The following is a 12,931-nucleotide window of genomic DNA, read 5'->3' on the forward strand; positions in this document are numbered from 1 at the left end:
TATGTCTATTAAGGAGGATCGGTCATTCTGATGGCGGGCAAGGCTATGCTACCAGTGGTGTTGTTGCTCGAGCGGATGGAAGATGTCACCATTGGTACGTGCGTAGTGGTGCTAAGTTCAGTTGGTTTATCGGAATATCCATATTTTGCAACAGTACGTACATATAATTGTCAGCTTGCTTAGCAACCGGATGCAAATACCTGAACCATCAATAGGTACAGGCCGTAATCTCGAGTAGATACTGCGAAGGCAGCTGGCCATTCCGCTGTACGATGAGGAAACCCTTCAATAGAATGACGCTTCCATTCCATTACCATTCCACCCGGCCCCCTCCTGACCCCGCACGCCCGCTTCAAGCCCTAAGCCAAATGGGTCCGCATCTTGGTCGAAGAACGGTGCAGAGCCTGCGGAGTTCTGCTGGAAGGAGAGCGGGAGCGGTGGGAATGCGAGCGTGAGCGCCGCGTCAGACGTTAGATGGCAGCTTGTTATGTTGCTGCTTAATTGTGGTTCGTGGTTAGAGCCTGAGCTTGCAGCAATGAGTGCGGATGCAGCTCCGGATCCGTTTCTTGTCTGGGCCTGCTCCTGGGCTTGTCCATGTCCTTGGCTGGGGCCGTGCTCTTGTGCGTCTGTAAGGCGGCTAGAAGGGAGGGCTTCCTCTGTTTCCGAGTACACGGCCTGCCGAATGTCGAGGCTAGGAGTCCTCGCGAGAGGACGGATGGTGTCATCACGCCCACGCGCCTGAACGAGCCGCTTTGCGAACACGGAGGCGAGATTTTCTTTTTCGGGCCCGTCAACATCTCGTGGCCCAGCCCAGCGCGCGGATATTTCAAATAAACTGGCAATGAGTGTGTCTAGAGTCTCCGAAACAGGAATTCCCTTATATCTCGAGTGTGTTAGGAGCATACGGCCCGCGATAAACAGGCAGAACGCGAATTGGGGGTTCGTGAGCATCCGCGCGTAGAGGAGGAATTGCTGGCCGAGCGCTGCAATTTCCGTCGCAGCCTCGATGCATGTCTCCGCAGATGAGGATGAGGGGAGTTTCACAGGGCAGGATCTCCAGTGATGCGGAGGGTACGCGATTGCCTGGTGCAGGAGGATGACGGCAGTGTTGTGAGTTATGTGGGCAAGGGTGAGGTTGGAGTCCATGATGCCGTCGGCGTTGAGAGTCGAGGCTTCGCGCCATTTGGGAGGGAGGAAGAATTTCCATCTGCGCCGTTAGTGACAGTCAGATACTATGGGCAATGGAGCGACACACTGGACAAGACGGAGGTCTAGCTCTTTGAACCGCATCAGCCAGAGCTGGGCTTCGTCTACGTTTTGTACATTCAGGGGCTGGCGCACAAAGAAATTAGACACAAGGGCTAGTGACTCGGTGGCTTCGATGCAGTATGCGAAACCGCCGATGCAGTCTTGCTCGGTGGGGTCTGCCGAGAGGGGGCTGTTGACCAGCAACGAGCCCGGGCGATGTGCTCCTGTGTCCTTTGTGTCAGAGACGCCGAAATACGGCGCTCGGACTTCCTCTTCGCGCTGCCACAGTGCGCCCTCGCAGGGTAAGCGGCGTTTGACGTCTGCGCTGGTGAGACTGACGTTCCAGCCAGTCGACACACTGCAGAAGCGATCCATTAGGAAGACGGTCCAGAAAACACGCCGTCGCTCTTCTGCTTCCCTCCAACATGTTGATGGCTTGAGGAAGGCCATGCGCCGGATTAGTGTCTCTCCTGCCTGGTTTCTGCCGTAGAGCTCGTCCTCTTCAACACTGAGCTGAAGCTGTTCCACCGTTCGAGCCATGCTGCCCACGACGGACCAGGATGACGGACCACGACCGCGGGCAATCTATGAATGCTTAGTAAATGGTCTACCAAAATCAAGAGGTGTGTGTGTGTGTGTACTGTATCGAATGCAATGATCACCAGCGCCTGCAGATTTTGGACGGAGAAAGACTCCATGCTGCAGAGAAGGACCTTTTGTCGACAGGAATCAGCAACTCGTGCTCTTCTGTCTTCGTCCTGTAATCGAGGGTCGTTTGCGAACCGAATGCATACGGCAATTATGGCGTAGAGTATATATTTCGCTTTTGTGCGGCCTTCGTGCGACTGTATGTGGTGGCGGAACCGACGAACATGCAGGATCGGAATCCAGTGATGGATATTGTCGAAATAGAACTCAACCAGCTGACCCAGTAGATCAGACTCGATGATTTCCGCTGCAGTGATACCGGCACGGTCCTCCTGGTCGGGCGAACAGGCCATCGACGAATCCGTGCGTTGTCTCTTTACCGGACGCGGGATTTCTGTACCAGCATCAAAATCTTTGCGCGATGCAGCCACCTGAAGGAGTGAGCTTTTAAGCTTCTCTTGACACTCCCGGATATCACCCTTATTCTTATTCCCTTCTGCATCCTGCGCGTCCTTTACCGGCAGACCAGGAAACTGCGAATCCGGATGAAGTGTCTGCCACATCTGCTTCCAGAGAATCTCCTGGCCCAGGAACATGTTCTCGAGCGTCTCAATGCGACGCGATAAATTATCCACGACGCCCGCGCGGAGGCCAGGCTTCAGTCTCCGGTCGTCGTATATGCAGGTCACATCGAACCGCACACACTGTGAACAAGGTTGCTCGCGACTGCAGCGGGCCTTCTTGCGGCGGCATGATTGGCACGCGGGGATGTCATCTTCCGACTTGTGTGTGTCGGAATGTTCGTTGTATTTGGCGCCCATGTTGGGATTGGGATGGTTGAAGACGGAGAAAAGTCGCAGAGCAGGATGCAGCCTGGAGAATCTGGGGAAATTCCCCACGAAGAACGCCACTACTGGACCTGGAGGTACTACTTCCCCACGTCGAGTGGCACCATGCGTTCATCTATAGTGCCGGAAGAATGACCGGACCAGCTCCGACCGACTTTCTCAATCTAGCCAGAAGAAGCTTGAAATGTGGCTTCAGCTCGAAGGATCCAATGTTATTGGAGATAACTGCTCCCTCGCCCCTCAGCCAAGCCCAAACCAACGGACCTTGGTGAGTTTGGGTTTGAACCCCCACGTGTCGCGGACCGTCATGTCCTTCCTCAATGCCCTTGTTCCCCTGGATATACATCGGTCGGCTATTCTGCCACGCGACACTCGCGTTATGCGCTAGAAGCAACTTAGTCAGGCCGTGCATAGTTAAGTACTGTGTCTGAGTGTTCGGATTTGATGGAATCCATTTTGGGATACTTGAAAGACCAACGACCGCTATGCCGGCGAAGGGTATATGAGCGGGACGCCAGAAATCTTCTGGAGTTACTCAGGGGGACGTAAATGTGAAGGCTGCTACCTTTAAAGACTCCCCGCGAAGAAGAATTACTGAGTTCAAGATAGTGCCTTTAACATTTTTGTCGCTTCAGTTGATTGGGCGGCAGCTGAGGAGCTTGCACCACCAACCACACTAAGGTTGGTGTGCACCTGCTAGGGCAACCTCGTTTTCGCACGAGCACTCATGTCGTTGAAGGATTTTAGGTGGGGATCCCTGCAGCATCTCTAGCGACTAATCCACCACCACGTCCAATCCTGGACGTTGACGGACCAGAATCTTATATGAGACATTTCTGTCATTGATTGAAACGGCGCTGGTTGAAGAACGACGGGCCCCACGCGGGGGAGGAAAAAAGGACCTCGACGGTCACGGAACGCTGGGAGGGGGAATCAAATAGAAATGAAAACGGAAGTTTGCGTAAAGGATGAAGTGTTGTCGCATAGATCTACTGCAGAAGTCTTTGATCCTGCTTGAAATACTGAACCCCAGAATCAGTATTCTCAGGAATAGTCTGTCAGCAAAATGCAGCATACTCGATTTCATGGCGCATGGGTGGTAAGGAAGAAGGGTGTTGTGATAGCGTATAACAAAAAAGCCAATGCAAAGTACATACCTAATTTCGAAATAAAACCCTAATTGATCGTATGCTCTGCAATCTTGGCACATTCGACCTTAAGAGCAAGTCAATGGGAATGCGAGAATTCATTACACAGCCGGAAGTCCAGTCAAGCGCAGCATCACTCCCAAGGGCGTAGGTTTTCGACTATTGAGAGCGATATTTCGTTTAGCATAATTTCTTCGGTGCCGTGCCCTATGTTCCACTTCTCTCTTGTGTGTATTCTCGGGTTTCGGGACTGTTGCATAGTTGCGAGTATAATAACATTGGCTATCGTAGGTGAAGTTAAGAAAGGCGACATACGCGGTCCCAAAGCGAAAACCCGGATTCATTTTGATCTCCATCGCAGAATTGAAGAGCGCTGAGCGTAGATAGAGCTCTGAGAGCACCATATCACCAATCATGCGCGAGTGGATATGCAGCTTGTTGACTCAGACACCCTCATGATGAATGCCATTCAGCGTCGGCCGCTTAGCTGTCTCCTTAGCTGTGGCTAATCAATACCGGCAGCAAAGCCAGTGGCCCTCGTTGGTGATGTCAAAATTACTGTAGTCATCGCCTTCCGACTTTGCTGTCAACCAGTGGCAAGTAACAAAATGAAAGCCTCTCAGAGGGCTATCACGCCTTTCTCAGATGGCAACAAGGCTGGCCTTGTGTTCCTCGCGTCTCTCGAGGCAGTACCGAGGCTCGCGGCTAAAGTAAGGCAGATCGTTTGCGGACTGAGATTTTCTGAGTCTCTTTCACCACGAGTGACGCCCAAGCACGGGCAACAGAGTGCTCCGGTAGTAGTACAGTGGTCGATGCTCTGGATATCCCAAATATCTGTCGCCCAATCGGGAGTCGTGATCAGTATTTATGCTTGCATATGAGCAGCAGAATCAAGCTATTCGAACTCACAAAAGAAACTTAAATGCATGAACTCAAGACTGACGGAATCGAGCGACGTGAGTATCCCGATAACTTGACCAAGCCGTGGGATGAGCTTTGCGATAGAAAGAAAACATCACTGTGCATCCAGAATGACCACAGACTGAAGAGTATGTTGAAGTTTGATGAAAATATTTGTGGCTCTTCTCTTGGTGCGAAAGGCAGAACAAACGGCTTGTAGATGGGGGAACGAGTGTTCTTGTATTATCGACACAAGGCTCAAGTTTGCTTACTACGACTACGGTAAGCTACCATAACAGACTGCCTAATTGAGCCGTGGCCGCCTATCCGAATAATAGCCATTGGTACAACAAGACCTGGATCAGGTACAATTAGCAGAGTATATCTAAGCTACGCCAAATTACGTTCTCGATACCGTGATATCTGGAGAGTCAAAAACTTCAGTCTCATAATCAGACAGAGGACTAATAGCTGTCAAGCAAGAAATTCAAAGTATAGAATAGACTTGCCAGCCGCCTTCAAAAACAGTCTCCCTCTTGCCCTCTTGCCCTCTCATGATAATGTATATCAATATATTGATACTGATTGTGTTTCGAATCAACTAGTTAGAGCCAAGTTATATCTTATGAAAGCTAATGAAGCAATGGGTCTGCGACGACTCCGTCGCATTGAGCGGTACCGGTAATGTGGCTTCGCTGTCCGGGGACGAAAGGCCTGCTGTCCTGCAGAGGGCCACCCAACTGTCCCTGTTCAATGAAGACCTGGCTGTGCTGGAATTTGAACCGCCGGCCCCAGTACTGTCAACAGGTAATGGCGTCACCAGAGTCAATGATCCACCCTTTCTCAACCACCTCCCCATATGAGAAACCGTTTCTTCGATCTGGGCGTGACTCAGATAATGGAGAGAGTGAATGGCGAATATCGCATCGAATTCGAAAGGAGGACAATATTCCACCGGGCTGATCAGGTGGTAGTCTCCCGGGAATCGTCGAGCGAGAGCAATGGGATCTTTAGACTCGTCGGTGCCGTGGATTTCGTGACCGGCGGACGCGAGATAATGGATCAAGGGCAGTGAGGACTTGCAGCCGATGAACAGGATCCTAGCTCGACGAGGCAGCGCCTTTGTGACGTTGTAGATGAGCTGCGCTGCGCTGTGGCTCTGGAGGAGGTTGCAGCGATCGGTGTTGTGTTCGGCGGAATGCATTTTGAGGGTGAAGTTGATGAGACGACAGACGTTCTCTATAATGAAGTCGAAATGAGTGAGGCCTAAGGGACATATTCTCACAGGATTGCGTCATCTAGACGCGAGTCGCTGAATCTTGAATCCAGGAGAGATCTTGGACTCAGGCAGCCCTACGGAGTCGCCCCATGGTTGATCTGTAGATGGTGCTTGTGACGGTGTGCCTTGAGAGCAAGCCTATGCTAAGCCTGTTGCTCTGCAGATCTCTCCTCTTCCTGCTCTACAGAGCGGAGCACTCATGAAGTCGAGAGTACAAACACCATATATAACCCCATGACTACCACGGGTTACATTAGACCCTCAGACGCCTACCTGAGTTGCTGTAATTCAAGTAGTAAGGAGGTACTCAAGAGTCGTTCAATGTTCTTGAAATGTCAGGTTGGATCAACTTCTAGAACAACCAGGATTTCTCTTTATTTTTCTTTCGTGTTTTATTATTTTATTATTCTCATTCATTTATTTATTCTTTTTTTTATAATTTTTTTTTATTTTTTATTTTTTTTTATTTTTCGCTACTTAGGATTAGACATGACAGCTCCATCTGCATCATTCAGCCGTGGTTTTTAAGCCAGTGCGTTTATTGCTTGGAAGCTGTCCATCCCAGAACGCAGTCTCCAACTGGAAAGATATAAGCGGGGTTGACGCTGTCTGCAATTTCTCTTCTCCACAGCCCAAACAACAATCACACACATGATGAAGAGACGCTCCTGCGATCGCTGCTACACAATCAAGGTCAAATGCCAGCCCGGGCGCAATCGGGAAGCATCCACGTGTCGTCGATGCGAACGACTCGGCCACAAGTGCCAAACACTCCGCAAGATCCGCCCCCCTGGTCGGAGGCCGCAAACAGCTTCAACCTCACCACCACCCATAACTCGTCCAGATAACGATGAGTCGGGTAGATTGCCATTGGTCGTCCATCCGACATCATATCCTCGTCTCTCCATCACTCTCCGCTCCGACGAAGAGACAACGATCCAATTCCTTTTCTCAACTACAGCCTTCATCTCCCATTTCACCATCGGGCCTTCGTTTAGAAGCAAGATGCGTCAGTCTCTGCATTCTCGGCTCCTAATCGCCCCGGAAAACCTCTTGGAAGGGTTTCTGGCTTGCGCTGGTGAATTCGCCCTTCGATCGGGGCACCTTCAAACACAGACACAAGCACAGAACATGTCCCGCTGCGTGACGGCGATCCGCAAACTTCGTGCTCTAGACCCCCCAACAGATCTGGCACAGGTCCGCCTGATGTTGGCCTTGGGAACAAGTATCCTCACTTATGACCAAATGGCGTCACCGGCTGCGGCAGCGTCGGTGCACGGCCAAGGCGCATTCATGATATGCCGGTATATACTCTCTCATGCAAAACCATGGTATGACCCACCCGGACCGCTGGCCCGACTGTCTGAAATGGACATTGAGATGAATTGTCTCATATACCTGGACACGGTGGAGTGTCTGATCCACCGACGGATGCCGGTTTTACGACTGCGACCTCGGGACGGATGTGAACTGGTGGTCGATCGGTATATTGGGCTCTGTTATTCACTGCTCCCGCTGCTCTACGATGTTTGCGTAATTGGCTTGGATATAGGAAACAAGAAGGATGGCTGGTTACGGGCCTGGGAGAAGGTCCGGGATGCGGTCACGCAGTGGCAGCCTTTCGTCTCAGCCGAGTTTGCGGAGATGTACACGTCCAAGGAAGTAATCGGGATGTTCGCTCAGGCGAATCTTCACCGCCAAATGGCACTGCTGGTGCTACACCGGCTGCGGTATCGGTTCGGAGAAGAAGATATAGCGGCCAAGCTCTACTCGGAGTCTATTCTTGCGGAATCTGAAACTTGTTTCCAGCTATCAGGAGCATATCCCTTCCAGGTTGGACTTCCACTTCTGGTTGCCGGCTTTGAGCTCTCTGATATCTCCCAGAGAGAGCATCTGATCAGGACGCACTTTGCTGCGGACCACGGCCTGTTTGCGCAACCACATAGCAGAATGCGGAATCTACTCGCTCTCGTTTGGACAGAGAAAGACACCGGGGAATATGTCTCTTGGTTCGATATCATCTCAAGCAAGACATCTGGCTTCTGTAATGTACCATAGATACAGTTGGGTGCCGCATCAACACTGGTAGAAGCTTTATCTTCATACCTCCCCAGGGGGAGCGGCCATGTTGCGAGAGTCCGCCAAGCCAACGCAGGGGATAAAGTTTGCATGCCAGCATCAGGTGCACTGTACGGAATAATCTCTATCCTCCATCAACGTTGTTCCCTGTCATTACGCCCGGGTAGGAAGATTGCAAGGCAGTCAACCGGTTGAACAAATTGGTGACTACAAGAAAGGGTGCCTGTCAAGTGGACAGCAGTGGGCGGTACAGCAACCCAAATAACGCATCAGTGGGTTGATCAAGTCTATCTATCTCTCAATGCAGTATGCAATGTGCGGCGCGGAAATAGTGCCATGTGTTCTTTGAGTGGAGCTGATTTAAATGACCCTGAAACTCCAACCCGAGCTTGCGCTGAATATGGCGCGGTACTGCAGCTGCTGATTTGCCTGTAAGCAATCTGAACGGCAAAATTTGCCAAACGAAAAGGCTGTCTCCCGCTCTCTGCAGAGCCACAGTACTAAGCCTATGAACAGATTGGCACATTCTTTGGAGAGTGGCTTTTGGAGGCCACGAAATCTAGGGATAGGTACGCACATGCATCGTCTCTTTATATTTGTGCAACCACATACAAAATGCGCTTCTATCGCATCCTATCTCGACTATGAGAGTCAAGAGAAATCTGGCGCACGTACAGTAGAGTTCTGATGTTCAGAAACTACCCTTGACAGCATAGATCTGAAATGAACCTGCATCACTGTTTAACACCCCTATCCGCAGACACGGAGCGCAGAAAAGACTCACCAACCCACTCATTGAAGTCAACATCTGTAAAATTTGCGGCCGGAATTCGAACCGACTCTTTAGGCGCACAGCAGCTGTCCGCTGGACAGGAGTCCAAGGTCTGTTTATATAGATTGATATCCGCCTTCGTATCAACAACCAATACATCTAAAATTCCGTGGATCCTCCTGTCAGTGGCACCGTATCTGCTACCATCCACGGGATTCGAAATCACAGAAACAAGCCCATAGACATACCTCTAAGCCCTGTCCTTCCCAACGAGTCCTCGTACTCCTCCACCAGACTTGCCCCTGCAACACACCCTACATACAGCGCAATATCGCTCACAAGGGCCGGACTTAAGGGCTTACGTGCCAGTATATCACTGATGGCAACTCGGCCACCGGGCTTCAACAGCCTGGCAATTTCAGCAAAGACAGCGGGCTTTTCCTCCTTGGGAACTAGGTTTATAACGCAGTTGCTGATGATGCAGTCGGCGCTGGATTCAGGTAACGGAACTGAGGTGATGGAGGCTTTGATGAATTGGACTTGGTTATTGGGGAGATTAGCCTTCTTTGCATTGGCGGTCGCGAGCGTAATCATTTCCTGGAGTTGCGACAGAGGAGAGACGTCAGTTTACAATGCTGTATTTCTATTCAACCTGTAAGGGATAAAGTGTTGTTAAGAGATTGCATGAGTGGAAAGAGGGCTAACCTCAGTCATATCAACGCCAATAGCCCTTCCCTCCGGTCCGACCTTACGAGCAGCTAGGAAGACATCAATGCCGCCGCCACTGCCCAAATCGACAATTGTCTCTCCCTAGATTGATAGGATCCCAGTTAGACCGACACAACTTCCAAAGTATTCCAAGTATACAATCAGATGGGAATTACCGGCTTCAGATTGGCGAATGCGATGGGGTTCCCACAACTCAGGCCTAGATTTGCCTTACCGGGGAGAGAAGAGAGCTCTGCTGCGGTGTATCCGAAGGCTTGAGCGAGTTTGTCTTCGGTGCCGTCTTTATTTTGGTTGGTGTCTGCGTTTGTCTGTTTCGCGATGCTGCCGTAGCGGGACTGCACCTCGGAGTAGGTGTCTTGAATCATTCTCGATGAATTGGGATTAAAAAAGAAGGCTGAAGTTAGGTAGGTATGTATAGATACAAGTCGACTTGTGGGACTTCGCGCACAAAGAAAAGGAGTGATGGGGTGAAAGAGGAGAGGAGGACGGTATCTCCTGCTTATATGCAACATCGACCGTGGTGGCTCTTGAGAGTGGGTTGTCATAGTTTTGAGAGTCTGCTATCTGGTTGGCTGGTTTATAACTGGTATGTCACTGTTAACATGAGAGCTTTGATCTCGGATGAATAAGTACCTTATGCGGGGTAAAATGAACAAGGATAGGAAAGCAGATTGTAAAATCAAGATACCGTCTCTGTTTTTTTTTTTTTTTTTTTTTAGGGAGCAGACTTGATTAAAATCGGACTGTGGACAACATGAGCGGCGCCAATAGTCAAGACAACACGTCTACGGTGCCTGGCTCTCGTAGTAGGTATGGAGCTGCGCACGGCTAATTCTCGGGATCTCAAAATTGAATGTCAAGATTGAATGACTTTGCTGTTGGTCACTTCCCAGGTCAGCTTTAGAGTGGTGACATACCTATCCACAGAGCTTCAACCAGCACCCTGAAAATCACAGAAACCTCCAAGCCACTAGACGGCTACCTGGCATTGCCACGTCGTTGTCGCAACCGTAATATAATCATATCCAGGAAAGAAAGACAAGCCTGGCGGAAAAGAGGGTGACGAAAGCCGCTCAGATATCGAATCAATCAACATAAACAGTTCCGACTTCAAAGCAGTTCGGCGAGTACAGCCAAAAGTGTCTTGTTATCGACTCGACATCTTTCCCCGGGCGAAGCCGGCATCCTGTATCCGTATCGTAGCTTGCTCTCTTGCTCAAACACATCTCTCCCTGTGCGGTTGCACTGGATGACCAGATGAAAGGCGATGCTGCATAGTGTTGTCTCCTCGTTCACCGAGCTTGTCGGAATCGGAGTTCCTCCACCCAGGTTGTCGAGGATTCTGGATAGATTCTCACGTACAGCGTCGGGACCTGATACATCCTGATTCTGGATCACGGTTTGTGACATCTCAGTAGATCCGAGAAATATTGGCCCGCCGAGAAAGGCCAAACGGCGCTGACAAGGCATGACTGAAGTCAAGTCCAGTAAAGCTGGAAGCATATATAGGCTCGAGCTGATTTGCCTCTTGCCTTGCGCCATCAGACGGCTGGAGCGGGTTTCTGGGATCAGTTCCTTTCTGAGCAAGCAGAAGATTAGAAGTGCGTACAATTGACATTGTCGATCCCGTCCCCACAACCTGCGTAACCGACGATAGAACGGCCGATGGATCAAAGGCAGAGTAAGAGTCCACGGAATTCTGCAGCTCCAGCCCACCAACACCGGTAGCACCCTGGAGATACCACTCCAGGGACGCCCTGTCAAACCCGACAGACTCCAACAACTCTTTCAAGAAACGATTTTCGGTCTCTAGGCTCGGCGCAGGGACTAGAGCTACTGCCTCCTCGAGCTGACGGACCCTTTGCTCTAATTCAATTACTCGTTGCTTTCTCCGCTCTCGTGATCTGCGCTGGTTATTTCGGACCCTGGCGAGATCCTCGGCCCGTGGTATGCGTTATTACAACGGCCATCTCAGAGTACTGTGTGAGGCTAGACTGGCTTACCTTGTTTTTACGTTTGGGACGCGGCATAGTGCTATATGTCTTCGATATATATAAGAAGTGATTGGACGATGAAGGGCACATACAAAAAGAGGGGTAGAGGGAATCGTTAAAGGATAGATAACTACGGTAACTTACTGTATAGAATTAGTCAGCACTCAGATGTGATAATGACAGGCTGCTTTGCAAGTCTCTCAGTCATGACATTGATGTGCTAAGATCCTTCTTTTTCACTGCGGCACCTACGATGACTGAGACACGCATGGCACGCTGATCTATTCGCCATAGTCATTAATAAATTTATTTACTGGAAGTCTCCCTAGCCTCCTTCAACCTCCTCTCCTCGCGCTCGCTGAACCGATCCCCGAAGACGTCCTTGTGTGGCCTCATTAATATCGTATACTTGACAAATTCCTCCATACAATCCACCAGTCGATCTCTGTTACTGCTCGCTTTGAGCCGCTGGTCACCCGGCTCTCCCTCTTCTGGGAAATGGGTATACGCTTGTGGTATGGACGACTGATTTGGTATGGTGAACATGCGCATCCAGCGTCCCAGAATCCGCAGCGAGTTGACTGCGTTGAAGGACTGTGACCCACCACAGACCTGCCCGATGGCAAGGGTTCGGCCTTGCGTGGGGCGAATACTCCCCGTGCTCAGTGGGATCCAGTCGATTTGGTTCTTGAATACTGCTGTCTGGTTTGCGAGAGTAAGCAGAAACTCGATGGTGATTTTGTCAACAAGGGGTAACGTACCAGATTCCCGTGCTGCTCTGGAGAGATCCAGACATGTCCGTCGCTCCACGCACTAAGCCCACGGAGTTCCTGAACTTTAGGGTGGGTGTGATCGATATCGTTCTTCACGGGCAAACCTTCCGGGTTAAAGACACGGACGTCACAAACAAGATGGAAGAGGATGCGCGAGGCTTCGAATGCCACTAGGCGGGAGTATGAGCGTCTCCTCAGACTGCCATAGAGCACGAGGACTCTCAGGCGGCTGTTTGTCTGGCGCAGGTCTTTTTCGGCCAGCTCGAGGACCGTTGTCAATTCCAGCTTGCTGACCCAGTCGTTGTCGTCTTTGAGCAGGAACGGACGGTATTCGTGACGCACGCTGATATCGTCTTCGCTTTCAGGCAGGGCCAACGACCGAGAAGCAAGAACGCGCACATCTGATGTACCGTTGGGACCAGCCATTCTCTTCGAGGATAGAAGCCGTGCGGAAGTAGAAGGTATGCACTTCAAAGGTGATGTCTTTGCCAGATGGGACCACATGGGGGGCGC

General features: G+C 50.8%; 6 protein-coding genes across 6 annotated transcripts; 1 reads left to right on the plus strand and 5 right to left on the minus strand.

Moving 5' to 3' along the window:
* Positions 1–8: 8 nt before the first annotated feature.
* BDW70DRAFT_171921 (putative C6 transcription factor) lies at positions 9–2,717 on the minus strand (the record flags this gene model as incomplete). Its single annotated transcript, XM_073743356.1, has 4 exons — positions 9–111; positions 395–1,207; positions 1,256–1,833; positions 1,890–2,717. The coding sequence occupies 4 exons, from the start codon at positions 2,715–2,717 to the stop codon at positions 9–11; spliced, it is 2,322 nt and encodes a 773-aa protein (XP_073598647.1).
* Positions 2,718–5,424: 2,707 nt separating this feature from the next.
* On the minus strand, positions 5,425–5,996 carry BDW70DRAFT_157419 (uncharacterized protein; the record flags this gene model as incomplete). The annotated part of the gene is made up of 2 exons (XM_073740347.1): positions 5,425–5,589; positions 5,661–5,996. The coding sequence occupies 2 exons, from the start codon at positions 5,994–5,996 to the stop codon at positions 5,425–5,427; spliced, it is 501 nt and encodes a 166-aa protein (XP_073598648.1).
* A 729-nt stretch (positions 5,997–6,725) lies between these two features.
* On the plus strand, positions 6,726–8,129 carry BDW70DRAFT_171922 (Zn(II)2Cys6 transcription factor domain-containing protein; the record flags this gene model as incomplete). Its single annotated transcript, XM_073743357.1, has 1 exon — positions 6,726–8,129. One exon carries the CDS (start codon positions 6,726–6,728, stop codon positions 8,127–8,129), a length of 1,404 nt encoding a protein of 467 aa, XP_073598649.1.
* Positions 8,130–8,758: 629 nt separating this feature from the next.
* BDW70DRAFT_130726 (S-adenosyl-L-methionine-dependent methyltransferase) lies at positions 8,759–10,367 on the minus strand. The gene is made up of 6 exons (XM_073735861.1): positions 10,285–10,367; positions 9,807–10,234; positions 9,628–9,732; positions 9,171–9,519; positions 8,935–9,081; positions 8,759–8,879 (listed from the first exon to the last, which is right to left on the minus strand). The coding sequence occupies exons 2-6, from the start codon at positions 10,194–10,196 to the stop codon at positions 8,842–8,844; spliced, it is 1,029 nt and encodes a 342-aa protein (XP_073598650.1). The 5' UTR covers positions 10,197–10,234; positions 10,285–10,367; the 3' UTR covers positions 8,759–8,841.
* Positions 10,368–10,734: 367 nt separating this feature from the next.
* On the minus strand, positions 10,735–11,165 carry BDW70DRAFT_130727 (uncharacterized protein). Its single transcript, XM_073735862.1, has one exon. The coding sequence runs from the start codon at positions 11,152–11,154 to the stop codon at positions 10,762–10,764; it is 393 nt and encodes a 130-aa protein (XP_073598651.1). The 5' UTR covers positions 11,155–11,165; the 3' UTR covers positions 10,735–10,761.
* Positions 11,166–11,951: 786 nt separating this feature from the next.
* Positions 11,952–12,844, minus strand: BDW70DRAFT_157422 (flavoprotein-like protein; the record flags this gene model as incomplete). The annotated part of the gene is made up of 2 exons (XM_073740348.1): positions 11,952–12,347; positions 12,407–12,844. 2 exons carry the CDS (start codon positions 12,842–12,844, stop codon positions 11,952–11,954), a joined length of 834 nt encoding a protein of 277 aa, XP_073598652.1.
* Positions 12,845–12,931: the final 87 nt, after the last annotated feature.

Source organism: Aspergillus foveolatus (assembly GCF_047715535.1).
Source record: "Aspergillus foveolatus strain CBS 279.81 unplaced genomic scaffold BDW70scaffold_9, whole genome shotgun sequence".
Classification (NCBI taxonomy): domain Eukaryota; kingdom Fungi; phylum Ascomycota; class Eurotiomycetes; order Eurotiales; family Aspergillaceae; genus Aspergillus; species Aspergillus foveolatus.

Bases quoted from the DNA above. Each gene is read 5' to 3' on its own strand.
- BDW70DRAFT_130726 (XM_073735861.1), bottom strand. From the start codon at position 10,196: ATGACAACCCACTCTCAAGAGCCACCACGGTCGATGTTGCATATAAGC. The intron at 9,520-9,627 runs GTTAGCCCTCTT...TCGCAACTCCAG, and splicing joins TTGGCGTTGATATGACTGAG to GAAATGATTACGCTCGCGAC. The intron at 9,082-9,170 runs GTATGTCTATGG...ACGGAATTTTAG, and splicing joins GGGAAGGACAGGGCTTAGAG to ATGTATTGGTTGTTGATACG.
- BDW70DRAFT_130727 (XM_073735862.1), bottom strand. From the start codon at position 11,154: ATGCTTCCAGCTTTACTGGACTTGACTTCAGTCATGCCTTGTCAGCGC.